Source organism: Diorhabda carinulata, chromosome 5, assembly GCF_026250575.1.
Source record: "Diorhabda carinulata isolate Delta chromosome 5, icDioCari1.1, whole genome shotgun sequence".
Classification (NCBI taxonomy): Eukaryota; Metazoa; Arthropoda; class Insecta; order Coleoptera; family Chrysomelidae; genus Diorhabda; species Diorhabda carinulata.
Genome location: NC_079464.1, coordinates 5343160 through 5358314, shown reverse-complemented (window position 1 = coordinate 5358314; position 15155 = coordinate 5343160). Strand labels below are relative to the sequence as shown.

General features: G+C 29.4%; 4 protein-coding genes across 5 annotated transcripts in view; 2 read left to right on the top strand and 2 right to left on the bottom strand.

The window, feature by feature from the left end:
• Nucleotides 1-1955: 1955 nt before the first annotated feature.
• Nucleotides 1956-3680, bottom strand: LOC130894022 (glutamic acid-rich protein-like). Its single transcript, XM_057800536.1, has 2 exons — nt 3554-3680; nt 1956-3229 (listed from the first exon to the last, which is right to left on the bottom strand). The coding sequence occupies exon 2, from the start codon at nt 3225-3227 to the stop codon at nt 2070-2072; it is 1158 nt and encodes a 385-aa protein (XP_057656519.1). The 5' UTR covers nt 3228-3229; nt 3554-3680; the 3' UTR covers nt 1956-2069.
• A 482-nt stretch (nt 3681-4162) lies between these two features.
• On the top strand, nt 4163-7417 carry LOC130894020 (protein misato). Of its 2 annotated transcripts, none has more exons than XM_057800533.1 (6): nt 4163-4479; nt 4565-5008; nt 6140-6451; nt 6502-6751; nt 6809-7069; nt 7120-7417. In XM_057800533.1, exons 1-6 carry the CDS (start codon nt 4324-4326, stop codon nt 7326-7328), a joined length of 1632 nt encoding a protein of 543 aa, XP_057656516.1. In that variant the 5' UTR covers nt 4163-4323; the 3' UTR covers nt 7329-7417. The 2 variants fall into 2 exon arrangements, with proteins under 2 accessions (XP_057656516.1, XP_057656517.1); XM_057800534.1 differs by having other exon boundaries at nt 7126-7409.
• Nucleotides 7418-8113: 696 nt separating this feature from the next.
• Nucleotides 8114-8845, bottom strand: LOC130894021 (protein BUD31 homolog). The gene is made up of 2 exons (XM_057800535.1): nt 8688-8845; nt 8114-8633 (listed from the first exon to the last, which is right to left on the bottom strand). Exons 1-2 carry the CDS (start codon nt 8779-8781, stop codon nt 8293-8295), a joined length of 435 nt encoding a protein of 144 aa, XP_057656518.1. The 5' UTR covers nt 8782-8845; the 3' UTR covers nt 8114-8292.
• Nucleotides 8846-9581: 736 nt separating this feature from the next.
• The window catches only part of LOC130894473 (excitatory amino acid transporter 3), a 48271-nt gene continuing 42697 nt past the window's right edge, over nt 9582-15155 (top strand). The window contains exon 1 of the mRNA XM_057801336.1: nt 9582-9776. The gene's annotated coding sequence lies outside the window, so the exon portion shown is untranslated. The remainder of the gene's footprint in view (nt 9777-15155) is intronic.

Here is a 15155-nt window from a genome sequence, read left to right as displayed (position 1 = left end):
ATATTTATTTAATATTTCATCCGAAATTGATGTGTCTATGTATTTGACTATTCCTTCACATGAAATGTTTTTTCTTTACTTTTTACCCTTTATTCCTGACATCTTGATTTATCAAAAATTCATTAGCATTAGCATCGGTATTTTGAAAATTCTACACTGATCCAGTTTTTCCTTTTTTATTTATTTTTTAATCAAAGATTGCTCTAGCAATTGCGAGATAATTATAGTTTCCAATATTTTTATTTTCCGAACCTGCCTCAATATAAACTTCGAACGGTGCTTTGTCTAAATACGAGTATTTATCACTAGTTTTTATATTTTGTTTGTCTTTTTTCGAACCTGCCGGTTCTTGACAATCGATATCAATTTCTTCTGCATTCATTCAAATCTGTTAAATATATTTAAAAAAAGAACAAAAATTTTTAAGATAGAAAAGAAAAGTTTCCAGGAATGAAGGTTGTTTTATACAAAGGTTTATATTAGTATAAGCTCACTTACCAATTATCCTTCTAAAATGGCACTTGGTTGCACTTAATATACTTCATTTTCTTACGCACGTGTTACCTTCTCGAAAGCCGAAACACGAATCCCAATTATGATTTTTCCTTTTATTTGTAAATTGTTTGTTGTTGTTCTTCACAATTTTTTGTCATTTTCCTGGGAGGTAGATAACCAAAACAACAAGTTCACAATCGGTTTTTTTATATTGGCGAATGATGAGAAATTTTTTACATTTGATCGGGCATTTTTAAATCAAAATCAGTCAGGAGATTTCATATTTTAATAAAAACTTTAAAAATGTTATTTTCGACCGGTTTCGAGTTATATAAAAGGAATAGAATGCTAGTGGTTAACAAAATCGTGTTAAAGAGGGTTCTCTGTAGTCTTGAAGAATCGCATAAGATTTGAGGTGAGTAAATATCTATTCGTTACTGGTCTTTTTTATCAAATCAAAGTTATTTGGTATTTTATTAATTAAAACATATTTTGGGGTAAATTTTACTGTCCTAAAGCTTGATTTTCCTCATAGGAGCTATCCTTTTTAGAGACACTTAACACTGGATAGTACAACACCCTTTTAAAGTGATAAATTAAGTCCCTAAATAAAATGTGCCATTTAATGTTTTATTTTATTTAAAGTTTAATCCTGAATTAATTACATAAAAAAATAAAGTTTATTTTTTTTCCATTTCATTACAGGTTTCTGTTTTGATTTCATTCTCGGCTTTTTGTTTTGCAGCTGCAATTCTTCTTTCTCGTCGTTTAGTCGATTTTGATTTGGCGTTGATGTTCTTTGAGGGAACTGGTGTCACTTCTCCTTCGGCGGATTTTTTAATTTTTTTTAACTGTCTCATTTTCCTTTTCGCCGTTTTAGTTAATTCCTTTCTACTTTCGATAGCCTTCAGACCTTTTTCAATTAATTCAATAGCCTCTTGTTTATCCCCATCATTTGAGGAGTTAATTTTTTGTTTCAAGAGAAAAAACTGATCTTTTTTTGGCTTTTTCACCTCTACTTGTTGACTATCAACTGTCTGTGGTTGTTGATCAGTTTTTCCTGTTTCCATATTTAATTTTACATCACTTAACAATGTTTCTTTGGCTTTTTTGAATTTTTTTTGGGCATTTATCCTTTTCTTTGAACTATTTTGCTTGTTCTTTTTGATAGAGCCAAAATTTCTACGCTTTTTTGTAGAATTTCCAAAATTTTTCGTCTTTTGAAGGTTTTTTGCTTTCGAATTACTCATATCTGAAACATTGAATATGCTGTTACTCCCAAAAAAATGAAAATAATAAAAGTCACAACCCTGCGTATACACCCTGAACTTGAATTAAATCAAATTAAAATGACTATAAAACTACAAAATGAATATATTTTCTTAAAGATAATTTTCCCAAAACCAAATAATCATTGAGCATTATGTGGAAATGGTCAATATTGGAAATGAAACAATAAATAACCTATCAAAAAAATGTAATTCACATAAAAACATATAATATAAGCCAAATCAATTAATGGCAAATACATTTTATTTTGATTTTACTTATATAATAAGTATATCTGATAAAAATTAATCAGAATCATCTTCACTATCATCAGTTTCCTCTTCCCCTTCGTCTCCACTTTCTTTGTCATCCTCATCTTCTTCTCCACTTTCTTCATCATTTTCACCATCATCTTCATCATCACTTTCTGCTTCATCGCCACTTTCTTCTTCACTTTCATTACCTTTATTTTCAGCTTTCATTTTCTTATTTACAAGCACTTCTTCTTCACTGTCGTCGTCATCATCATCATCCATAGGTTCAGGTTTAAGGACTAGTGGTTTCTTTTTAGATACTACAGGTTCTGATTTAGCTTTAACGTTTGCTTCTGTAGCTGTTTTAGCGTTCTTTTTCCTTTCCCTTCTTTTTGTTGCTTCTGATTTAGGATGAGCATTCTTCGTTTCTGATTGTTCTGGTTTCACAGAATCACCTTGTGCTATCCTTTTAAATTTCTTCAACACCTTTATTTTACGCATTGCTGATTTAGAAAGATTTTCTCTTCCCTCCATAGTTTTAAGCTTATTTTCTATGATTTTAATAGCTTCTTGTTTATCATTAGCATCCGTTGAATGCATTTTTTGTTTAATACTATAGAACATAGATTTTCTTTTTTTGGGAGAACCTGATTTGTCTGCTGTTTTCATTGATTTTTTGTTAGGAGAATCTGATTTATCTTCAGGTTTTATAGATTTCTTGTTGAATTTCTTTTTTGGCTGCTCTATTTGTGATGTACCCTTAAACGGAGCTACCTTGGACTGTTCACCTTTCTTTTGTTTTTTGATTTTATCAGTAACTACTTCAGTTTTAATCTTTTGCTGATTTATCTGTATTTGTTCAACAATAACTTGGTTTTGAGGCTGAGACTGCTTATTTTTGATCTGTTTTGGTGATTGTTTAGCCTTTTGGGGCATAGGTGTATCTTGTTTTTGTTGTTTCTTCATCTGTTTGGGTGTATCCTCATTTTTTTCAATTTTAGGCGTATTCTTAAACTTTTGTGGTTTTGGAGAAGACTTAGGTGTATTATTGGGATGTTGCACTTTTGGTGTCTGTCCCTTTTGTTTCTTAGCTGATCCAAATTTTTGAGATGGTGTCTGTCCATTTTCTAATTTAATTTTTTTCGGAGACTCGGACTTACCACCTTGACTTTTCCTTTTATTAGGAGTTTTTGGTGCAACGTCAGTCATTTCTGAAAATAAGAAAGACAATGCATTCGGGTCTATTGAAATATGGAATATCTTAAAGTAAATCAGAAACACCTAAGTAAAATTAATATAAAAATTATTTTAAACTTTTCTATATAAAAAAACCTCTACACACAACACTACACAATAAACTAAATATATATTTCTTATGTTGAAACATTATTTGATCCTAAATATATTTTCTGTACCCACGAGGCAAAACGCCGCTTACGGACGCAAAAACATTAGTTCAGTTTATAAACCCCTAATATATCAAAAAGTATTAAATATAATATCAAGTAAAGTAAATAAACAAAAACATAACTTACTTTTGGGCTTATATTAATTACTTCGTCACAAAATATAAAAACGTGTAAGCGAGTACAGCAAAAAATGAAGGTTAGCTTTGACGACCAACTATCTTCGCCTTCGATGAAAGCTTCAATAACACTGTTACCAATGTAACAAAAGGTACATCCGCTTCGCTATGGTGGGGTTGAAGACCATAGAACAAACAGAATAGTATAAACAAATTTAAGTCTATGGTCTAGAAAACAATATCGTTTTATTAAATTACCATATGGTAAAAAAATTTGAAATAGCTTACATTATATTTTAAATGTGAAAGTAATAAGCAAAAAATGTGAATCTCATTACATTTTCTATTAGACCCAGTTCGCCGGTAAATCATGTATTTGATTATAACAAATGGTAATTCTCTAGATTTTTTATCATTTTTATGTGTATATTGTTATATAGTACTTAGCCATTTTAATTTAATGTACCTAAGAGTGATCTTTATTGAGAATCGAATTATCAATATTTTCCTAACTCCCTATATAATCATTACATTTTTATTAGCTTTTCGTGGGTGTGATTCCGAATCAGTTTAGTATCGCATGGGCCCTTTCAAAAGTGTCATTCGTGGGTGGGAGAAGTCATGGACCCGCGAACTTTTAAAGTTGCATATTTCCATAGGAGCCTAAGTATAGTTCTATGGTTGGGAAAGCACATGTTTTCTTTGTAATCACATAACCTCTAGCTTTGTTATTGATACAAATTATTTCAAATAAAAATATATCTTAGTAGTTAATATATAATGGGAAGCGAGATTCTAACTTTACAATTAGGTCACTATTCAAACTTCGTAGGAGCACATTTGTGGAATATTCAGGAATTAAGTTTTCAATACGGTTCGGATAATCCATCAGAAATTAACCACGATGTATTATATCGCGAAGGGATTACGAACAAGGTGAAATGATTAATTGAAACTGGAAGGATCCTATATTTCTATTTACTTTATCTTTATTTATTTATTTCACTAATGGACATTTTAGCGAGAAGTCACGTTCACTCCTAGATTGCTATTGGTGGATTTACAAAACAGTTTAGGATCATTACCTGAACAAGGGGACTTGTATGAACCAATACCTGATTGTTCTAAAGAAAATGTTATTTGGGAAGAAAATTCGATTGAAGTTCAAGCGGGACCGAGTAAAATTAAAAACAAATTTAAACGCGATTTGGAAGATCCCATACAATCCACTAATGTTTTGACTAAAAACTATAATTTAGAAGAAACTGTTAATGTATGGTCAGATTTCCTGTATGCCAGATTTCATCCTAGGACTGTTGAAGTCGTGAAACAATATCAACACTGCAATGAAAATACACCTTTTGATGTATTTCCACTTGGCAATGCCGTTTGGAAAACTCGTCAATTCACAGAAGACTTCACAGATAAAATCAGAAATTACATAGAGGAATGTGATAATTTCCAAGTAAGTATTGAATTTCTGTGTATACTTCCATTATTATCTTTTATTGTACAAATTAATCTCAAATTTATTTATTTTAAATGGCTGAAATTGAAATTTTACAGTTTTATGTTTTCTGTACTAAATTGAAGCTTCTTCGTACACTTCTATCAAACTATATTTATAAAATTGAATAACTTTATCATTTATCCTAAAATTAGTTTTTTGTTCAGTTTACACATACCCAAGCAAAATTAATGTGAAATTTGTTGTCTGGGTAGAAATTTTTATAAACAAACATTAGGAAAATTTATCTAAATACAAGAAATGCTCTCAGTAAGTGTACTAAGCCTTGTAACTTAATTTACATGTCAAAAATCATCTTTCACACCACCACATTATCTGCTAAGTCTAGCATCTTTATGTGTCCATTGAGGCAAAAGTGACCCTTTAGGACTCCTGTTAGTGTTAGTAGGTTCTTCATTTTTCAATAGCATACATTTCTGCATCAAAAATGGTATGTTACCACTCCTATTCCACTTCTTTCTGCTGCTTTAGAGTTGTTTGTGCACATTTCTCTTACTTCTACAGCTTAGTATTGAGGTGAATTTTCCATCGAAGCTAAACTTTTTTATTTTATTTTACCCTGAGGCATGTCCCAGGTTTGGTAGGCCATAGATATGAAACTAATGGAAACCAGAACTTGAGGCTTTTAAGATAAAGTTTATTTGTGTTTACTCCACTTCAGCAAAATTTTACGTGGCTTTATCAACAAAAAAACTACTCAGAGAGTTTGATTTGAGGCCCAGTTTCTATAACTGGATCTCAATACATCCCAGTACATTTAAGACAATAATTAAAGTTTGGACTAGGAAAATGACAAATGAATGAATACAATTTTCTTAGATGCATTCAAACTTTGCCTATTTGGCATTAATAATCATGACCCAGTATATGGGAGGGTGAATAGAAGGTTTGCTTAATACCAAGGGGTAATAATGCCATTAAAATTAGCCCTTTCATTGTTTTTTACATTTTATTCCAAACTACCTTTTTACATAGTGGCATTATATTTTTTTATGAATAAATACACATTTCTTTTGCTTGGTAGTGTATTTTTTTTCTTACTGTCCCTCAGTAATTTTATATTTTCAGGGTTTCCATTTTCTTACAGATTGTACCAATGCTTTCTCTGGCATGACCTCATCTTGCTTAGAGTATATCAGAGACGAATATGACAGAAAATCAGTTTTAGTTTTTCCAGTTTTACCATCAAGTTATCCAAATATAAATGATCAAATAGAAAAATCACAATCAATATTAAATGATTCAGTTAGAGTAATTAATTTAGCTTTGAGTTTTAATCAATTTAATATGTACTCTTCAATGTTTGTGCCTTTGAGTGTTGGTAGTAAGGGCTGGAGACAACCAGGACCTGAACGGAAATTCAACAATTTGAAGTATAATGTGAGATTGAATAATTTCTTTTATAATTTTTTTTAATAAAATATTTTTAGCATACACTACCATATCATTCTAGTGCAATTCTAGCAGCTGCTTTGGATACTATAACATTGAAACATAGAGTAAAAAATTCATCATTTACTTTAAGAGACCTTATTGCAGATCTGACTATAAACGAAAGGAAAGCAAGTGCAGCTAGTATACAAATTCCGTTCCACATTGAAGAAAATAGTGACCTTCTCGAATGTTTGGATAACTGGAACGGACCTTTGTACCAAAGTATTACACCTAGTTGTAACTTGGGTGAGTTTTATAAAAAAATCATAATGGTATTCAATGTTTTACTATTTTCTTTTTTAGGTATTCGTCGTTTGATGCAACATATAACATTAAGAGGTATAAAAGAGGAAAAATTGAAGAAACCAATGGAAAAAGTTGGTAAACAAATAGAATTACCAGCATATAGATGTAATACGATAGAAGAAATGTTATCTTTATATTTATCTTACACAACAGAAGCTACTGCCAATAATGTAACGGTTGTGCACAGTCCTCTAAGTGTTAAAACACCGTTTCCTAAATTTTTTAATAATAATGGTAGCAACCAGCAAGAAAATTTTCGTAAGTCTAAATTACAGTGAGAAAAATTCTTGTTATTAAATTTTTTTCAGCAATAGAGAGTATACCACTTCTTGCGGGGATACATAACGGATCTGAAATTGGGGATATGTTGGAATCTTTACATACCGAAGCGAGAAAAATCAAAATAGCGAAATTTAATCAGTTTTCGAGCGGTGGAATTGATAAAGATGATTATGAAGAGTGTTTGGATAATTTATTTACTTTAAGAGAAAATTACGAAGATAATTATTTATTATAATTGACTGACTAACAAATAATTAAGAGGAATTTCAATATACCAGAAATGTAAAGATTATAAATATAATTTAAATAAATTTTTGACAGATTTTGATTGTTTTATTTTAGAAATTCACTTTTTCTATGAGTTACTGTAGCTCTGAAAAGCCTATCATAAGGAAAAAGTTTAAAACTCTCTCTGTTGATTCATTTCTTGCTATTTTTCCAAATGCTTGTGAGATTCATCTATTTGGTTTGATTCTTCTTGAATCTAATGCCAGATCCATCTAAATATATTTTTTATTGTTGAGGTCCTTAGTTGTGAATCTATAACAGACACTACAACATAGAGACAAAATGTTTCAAGCTTGCTAGAAGGAAAAAAACCCCTTTTTATTGGTCCATCTCTTGCTGTTTTATTTATATCAGATTTATGTATTTTGTTTGATTCTTTTTGAATCTAATGCCAGATCCATCTAAATATATTTTTTATTGCCAAGATCCTTATTTCTGAATCTATAACCAAGACAACATGGACTTAAATATATCTTGATTTTAACAGTAAAATGCTTGTATAAAAAGGTTGTTATGGAGGAAACTAAAAGAATTAATCTGGTAGCACCTTCTTGGATTAGATCACTTCTAGGATCAAAACTAGGACAAAATAGATTTTAGGGCATCATTGCTCAATCTGGAAGATTATTTTTCCCAAATTGATACTAACTAAGAAAGCCTCTATTTCATTTGGATTCAAAGCAACTATTTCCTGTAGATTATTAGAGACTTTACACAAATCAAAAAACAAGCTGATAAAGTATGTTTTATTCAAAAATTTTCACAATGATTAGCATTAGTGGAATAAACATACACTCAAATACAATACGTTAATAAGAACTTAAGGATACTTAGTTACTAGAAAAAAATTGTTTTTAACTGTACTGCAATGTATAAAATAACATATTTTACCCAAGATTTCGCTTAGTTCTCTATCCTGAACAACCTCTACAACCGCAATGAACGCATTCTACAATTCTACCTTCTTCCAATTTAGATTTGGGAACACGACAAATACAATTTGTTCCAAAATTGGTATCTCTTGTTTGGATGCATCTTAGACAGCATAGACTTTCATATCCTTGCTTCTTCCATTTAGCTATTAAATTTTTATCTGCTATATTCTCCATTAAACAATATTCATATAATTCTCTACTAATAGCTTTCCGTCTATAAAATAAATCGAATATATATCTTGATTTTTGGTGATGAATCTTGAAAATTGGCCATAATGATTCGTTTTTTCGTTTTCCTTCGTGAGATTCTGTTTCAGCTGAAACATCGAAATAACATCACCTATGAAATATATTATAAAAAAATTAATTACCTTCTCTCATTTTTTGTTCTAATTCATCTAAAGTCGGTTCTATAAGTTCCCAACCTTCAGGTGGAGGCTTTTTGCTTCTTCGAACTTTGGGCATTTTAAAAATTAATCGTATTATTTCTCTATGTTAATGTTTTCCAAAAAATCAAATGACAGATGAGTTTATACATGACAATTTATAACGTCAACCAAAAGTCGTATTCTTCTATTCCTGTTGGTCTTTTATAGAATAAGTTAAGTGTTCAATAATTAAATTTGACGAAAAATAAAACTTTGAAATTATAATCGAAATATAATATATGACTAAGAACATATTGACGATGAGATGAATAAATTTGTATGCTATTAGATATTTATTAGCCGTATCAATATTACATGTTTCATAGAACTATCTACGAATCGTAATAATTTGATCAAATCTCAAATCAGTTGACGTAAAGTAGCGATGCACAAACTGATCCGATCTGTACGGGATTAACAAAACGAACGAAATCATCGTGTATAGTATTTAAATGGATAGATCTTTGAAATCTATTTTTTGCGAATATTTCGGATAAAGCTTTTATTTCAGAATGTTTATTATATAACATTTAATAAAATTACATCCTAGCTGATTTGTTTACATTTTATAAATTTTGGTAATAGTAATAGTAACTTTTTTTATGAATTATTTTGAATGTTATTATTTCACCTTTTAAATCAAATTCTCGTTATTACATTCATTCAATTAAAAAAAAAATGTTTTAATACGAAAATACGTGTAACATCCTGTAACTTGAAAACCGATCAACAGTATAAATGACTGGTAAATCCTGCGGAATAGTAATAATAATAATAATAATGAATCCCCCCATTTTAATTTCATGTTGCAAGATTTGGTGGGATCACAATAACGCCAATTGTAAATTTGTTCGCCATCTCCGCCACTTACGGCATTAATCCAAGCGCAGTTCGCAAGCCGGTTTGTGCATGTTTGGCGGGGGTTCGTTTTGCGTATGTGATAACAGTTGATGTGTGATCCTGTTCCCTTCCAGAAGTACTCCCTCCAGATCTAATTGCTCCCAATTGCCCACCGGAAATACTTTGGATTAAGTGAGTTTGAATTTTTATACCTAATCAGTTTTTTTTTTTTAAATACAAATTGTGATTTGAACCAAACAAACTTTTAATTTCACAAAATTGGTTTGGTCGAAGTTATTGAATAGTTATATGGATTTTTATTTGTATAAATTTCACGTATTTTCTCGCATGAAAGAAACTTTGAATTCAATTTTTGATGATTCATGTTAATTTTTCTAAAGCTGGTAACTTTTTTCACAAGAATCATTTTAATGAAAGTTGTTTATGGTTTTTTTCACATCGTTTGCACCGCAGACGATTAATATACAATGGAAATAAATATTTAACGGTCTTTATCAGAGATTTTTAGCAATTGCATATTGAGATTGGCGAACTAAATTTTTTTTTATTACTAACGTTCATTTTTAACACATCCAACGAAATGAATCTCTGTTGTTATTCCTATTCCTTCCTCTGTTATTTCTATAAAATTCAACCAATTTTAATTTTACATATTATAACAAAAGGTAAAAAAATAAATTCGAAAAAATGACGCATATATCAACAAAATAAATCACTTATACGAGGCATTATAAAAAATACAGGGTACGCATTTCCATAAGTTACTAAAGTTTGATTTAAAGTTAAAAAAAGTCCAAAGGAATCCACTAAATGTCAAAATACCTCTACGGCGATAATCTAGTGAAGATTTACTAATGACATGACCGATTACATGGTAGAGAGTCAGTGAAGAATTAGAAAATATGCAAAATAGAACAAATTATGTATTATTTTAATAAATAAGTCGAAAGCATCTTTCCAATCGCGAGATTTTGGCTCACAAAAGTGTTCCTGTCAGTCCACATCCGCATCACTCACCTGATTTAGCACCATGCGGCTTCTGTTTTTTCCAAAAAACAAACACATCAGATAAAAGCTATTTCGAAAGAAACCTCAATGATTCAACGTTGGGGAAAGTCTTTGTTTTTAATAAAATAAATCTTAATAAATTTTTGGTTCCCACCTCGTATAGTTGTTGCTTGTTTGCGAAAATTATGATTATAAAATTTTTCACGACGTAAACAACGCGTTTCTTTGATTTACATCCTGCTTACTTCTTCTCTTCCGAATTCGGATTCTTCAATAGTTATTCATATTCATTTTAAGCCATATACATATAAGTTGATTTACATTCATTTGATATTCACATCCATGAACACATTTTTATGTATTCATTCATATTTATTCATATTCATTGATATAAACTCATATTTATTCATCTTTAGTCATAATTCTTCATATTTTTTTATTTTTATATATGTTTATCCTTTCTTATTCATATTTCTTAATGTTTATTCATATTTATTCACATTCATCTATATTTATTTATGTTCTCAGTTATATTTCTCAATATTTATCCATATTTGTTCATTTTTATATATGTTTTTTCATACTAATTCATATTTTTTCATTTTTACTTATATTAACTCACAATTTTTCGCATTTATCTATGTTTATTCATATTTATTCGTATTAATTCATATTTATTCAAATTCACTTATTCATATTCATTCTTCGTATCTATTTATTTTTATACATGTTAATTCATTCATATTCACTCAGATTTATTCATATTTCTTTATATTTATTCATATTTGTTTATTTATATACATGTCTATACATATTCACTCATATTTATTCACATTCATCTATATTTTTTTATGTTCAGTCATATTTCTTAATATTTACTCATATTTATTCATGTCGATTCACATCTATTGATTTTTATACATGTTTTTTCATATTAATTCATATTTTTCATTTTTACTTATATTAACTCATAATTTTTCGTATTTATTTATGTTTATTCGTATTATTCGTATTGAGTCATATTTCTTCGAATTCACTTATTCATATTCATCGATATAAAACCATATTTATTCATTTTTAGTCATAATTCTTCGTATTAATTTATTTCTATACATGTTAATTCATTCATATTTACTCAGATTTATTCACTTGAATCACATTAATTTATGTTTATCGATGTTTATTCATATTTCTTTACAATTTAAACATATTTGTTTATTTATATACATGTTTATTCATATTTATTCACATTCATCTATATTTATTAATAATCAGTCATATTTCTTAATATTACTCATATTTATTTATGTCGATTCACATCTATCGATTTTTATACATGTTTTTTTATAGTCATTCATATTTATACATATTCATAGACATTTTTTCATATTTTTGATTGTTTGTAAATGTTTAACGACACTGGTATAAAGATGACTCATTTCTTGGCAATGTAACATTGACATTTGATTTTATGCGGTTAATTATATTAACATTTTCAAGTAATAAATAACCCATTTTGGACATTATCGAAAATTACATCCTGTAACTTACAGCATATTACAAATTTTTTATGCTGTTTTATTTAATTTACTCAATAAAATGTTATTTTCAATATCTGTTGATAGATAATTCAATTTGAGAGAAAAAACGTTCGGCAACAGCGGAAATTGAAGGAAGCGTTATAAATCGAAATAAGTAATCATATCGAATTTATCATATTTTTGAAACAATTTATGAAAAATTTTAAGTACAAGCAGACAATAATTTTCTTAAAAAAATTTCATAGAGTCATTCCTTTCTGTATTTTATAATTTTAAATAATAGTCTACATTCTTCAAACACTGTCTAGGTTCAAGCTTACATACATAACCTCAAATATTCTTTGAATTTTAAAAGCTATTTTTGGCGATGTTGCTAATTCATTCTGAATGAACTGATATTTACTATGAATTAGGATATTATTTTACTAATTACTGTTGACTAATGAATATATTTAAATGAGATAACTATAGATTAATGGAATGATGTAAGTTGTGCAAAAAGCAAATGGCGAACAAAAATATGCAAGCCATTTTTTTATCCTCGATGTACACTTTGTTAATTTATTATCTCTTAGTTTTCTGCATAGCTAATATTGAATATAATACCAGCGCTCTACAGGAAATTTCCAATAAAAATAAATTAGGTCTGAAAAATGAACCTTTATACAGGTCGTGAAATATTAAACACCGGTTTGAAATGATATTTAGAGCGAAAATTTGATATATACTTACATGATAATTTGAATCTAATATTTGGTAGTACAAGAATTTGTTGAAAAGTGTGATGATTACAGAAAAATATGGAAGTTAAAATCACGTTATACCATGTGATGAAGAAATTTTTAACAAGGGAAACTCAGCGGGAAAAATGGTAGAAAAATGATTCAAGAATTTTGAGAAATTAAGTCCAACACCTGAATGTTGGGGGTTGAAAGGGATGGAGAGGCGTTTTTTCGCAATTTTCGGTTTAAATGAAAAAAGTTTGTTTATTGATTTTTTATATAACCTCAAAAATTGTTGAGTAAAACTTAAAGAACAATTTTATTAGTTTTTTTATTTTGAATTCATTGAAAAAAGATGGAAATATTTTGAAAAGCTATCTGAAATTAAAACAAGAAGACATTTCTAGTTTTTTGTCCTTATAAGTACTTATAAATCATATAATACGACCATGCAATCCTTAATACCAGCGCTTTTGACCAGTGCAAACATTTTTCTATTGTTCTGTACAACTTATGATTATAAAAGAACAAAAAATACCGAAATGTGTGAAAATTTTAAGAAATATTTAGAAAATTCTGTAATAATATTTGAAATCACTGTATTAAGATTTGGATTAGTAATTAGTAAGTTTTATTACTCTTTTGTACATAAAACTAAAAACTTTATTAGTATTACACAATTTTCGAACCCTTCTTAAAGTCAATAAATTCATTTCAATTCATTGAAGAAACAAGGACAATAACTACTTGAAAAAGATAATACGAAAATTGGACCAATTGTCCATTGTTTATCTAATAATTTAGAACATAAGGATAAAAGTTGTTATATTCAAATATATCCTCGATCTAAACCGAATAACCGTATAAAAATTTTATTAATAACAATTATTATTATCTTAAGATATGCGTAGACGTCGAGAATTTTTCTTCAATCGTCTATTAAGCTGTTTTTTGTCACCAACGTTTCATCTTACCTTGTATACGTTCGTGACTTAGTACTAAATAAGCTACTCCTTGATAAGCCATATTCTATGGTGTCTATCTTTTCGATAAATCGAGTAAATAGTCTAAAAATATTCCAAAAGTACCACAATGCTTTCAGAATGATCTAGATCCGATGTTGCTTTGGCGTAATATATCATCACTCAATAAGTCGTGTGACTGACACATAGATGGCACTGTCATTGTAAAAACATATGACGTTTATGAAATACCAACATTCAAAAAACTATGTGAGAAGTTTCATGACATTTCGATTGGTCTAAAAAAGTGACAACCATTTAAGTGAAGCTACTTTTGAATAAAACAATCTCGTGTGTTAATCTATCACTGCTTCTTGATGAAAAAAAAAACACTGTACAAGCTCAGCAATTGCTTTAAAAGTGTTATCCGGACTTTTCTCCATCGAAAAGAACCATTTGTTATTGGTTCATTGAATTTAAATGTGCTCGTACAGACATCGATGATGGTGAACGTTCTGGTTGTCCAATTGAGGTGGTTACTCCAGGAAACATAAAAAAGTCAGAAGGCAGTGTGTTTATGATTATGCATGAATTAAACCATGAGAAAGCTTTTTTTAAAGTGGAAGCCGCGTTTACTCACAGTCGATCAAAATAACAACTTGCTGATGATGCAGAACAGTGTTTGGCCGTGTTTTCACGTAATAAATCAGATTTTTTATGTCCTTCACTCCGGAATCAAAACGATCTTCATCTTAGTAGACTGCCGCCGGTGAACCACGTTCGAAGCGTCAGAAGGTACAACAGTCAACTGGGAAGTTGGGATGCGCAGCGAATATTATTCATTGACTTCCAAAAAGGAGAAACAATCAATAGCTAGTTCTACATAGAACTGTTGGATCGTTTGAATGTGAAAATCAAGAAAAAACAGTGTCATATGTCGAAGAAAAATCTACTATTTCACCAAGACAATGCACCTATTCACAAGTCGATGGCAATTATGGTTAAATTGAACGAATTACACCTCGAAGTGCTTCCTAATCCACCGTATAGTCCAGATCTGGTTACTGGTTATTCGCTGACCTCAAGAAAAATGCTGGCCGGTGAGACATTCAGCTCAAATGCAGAAGCAATTGCTAAAACTGAAGCAAAAGACAAATTCTTCTACAAGCACGACATCGAGAAGTTAGAGAAGCGTTGAAATGATTTTATTTCTCTTGTAGGAGATTAAATTGATGAATATAATCGATTTTTGGCCAAAAAATGTGTTTTTCTTAATTAGTCACACGATTTATTGAGTGGTGGTCATTTATCTTTTCA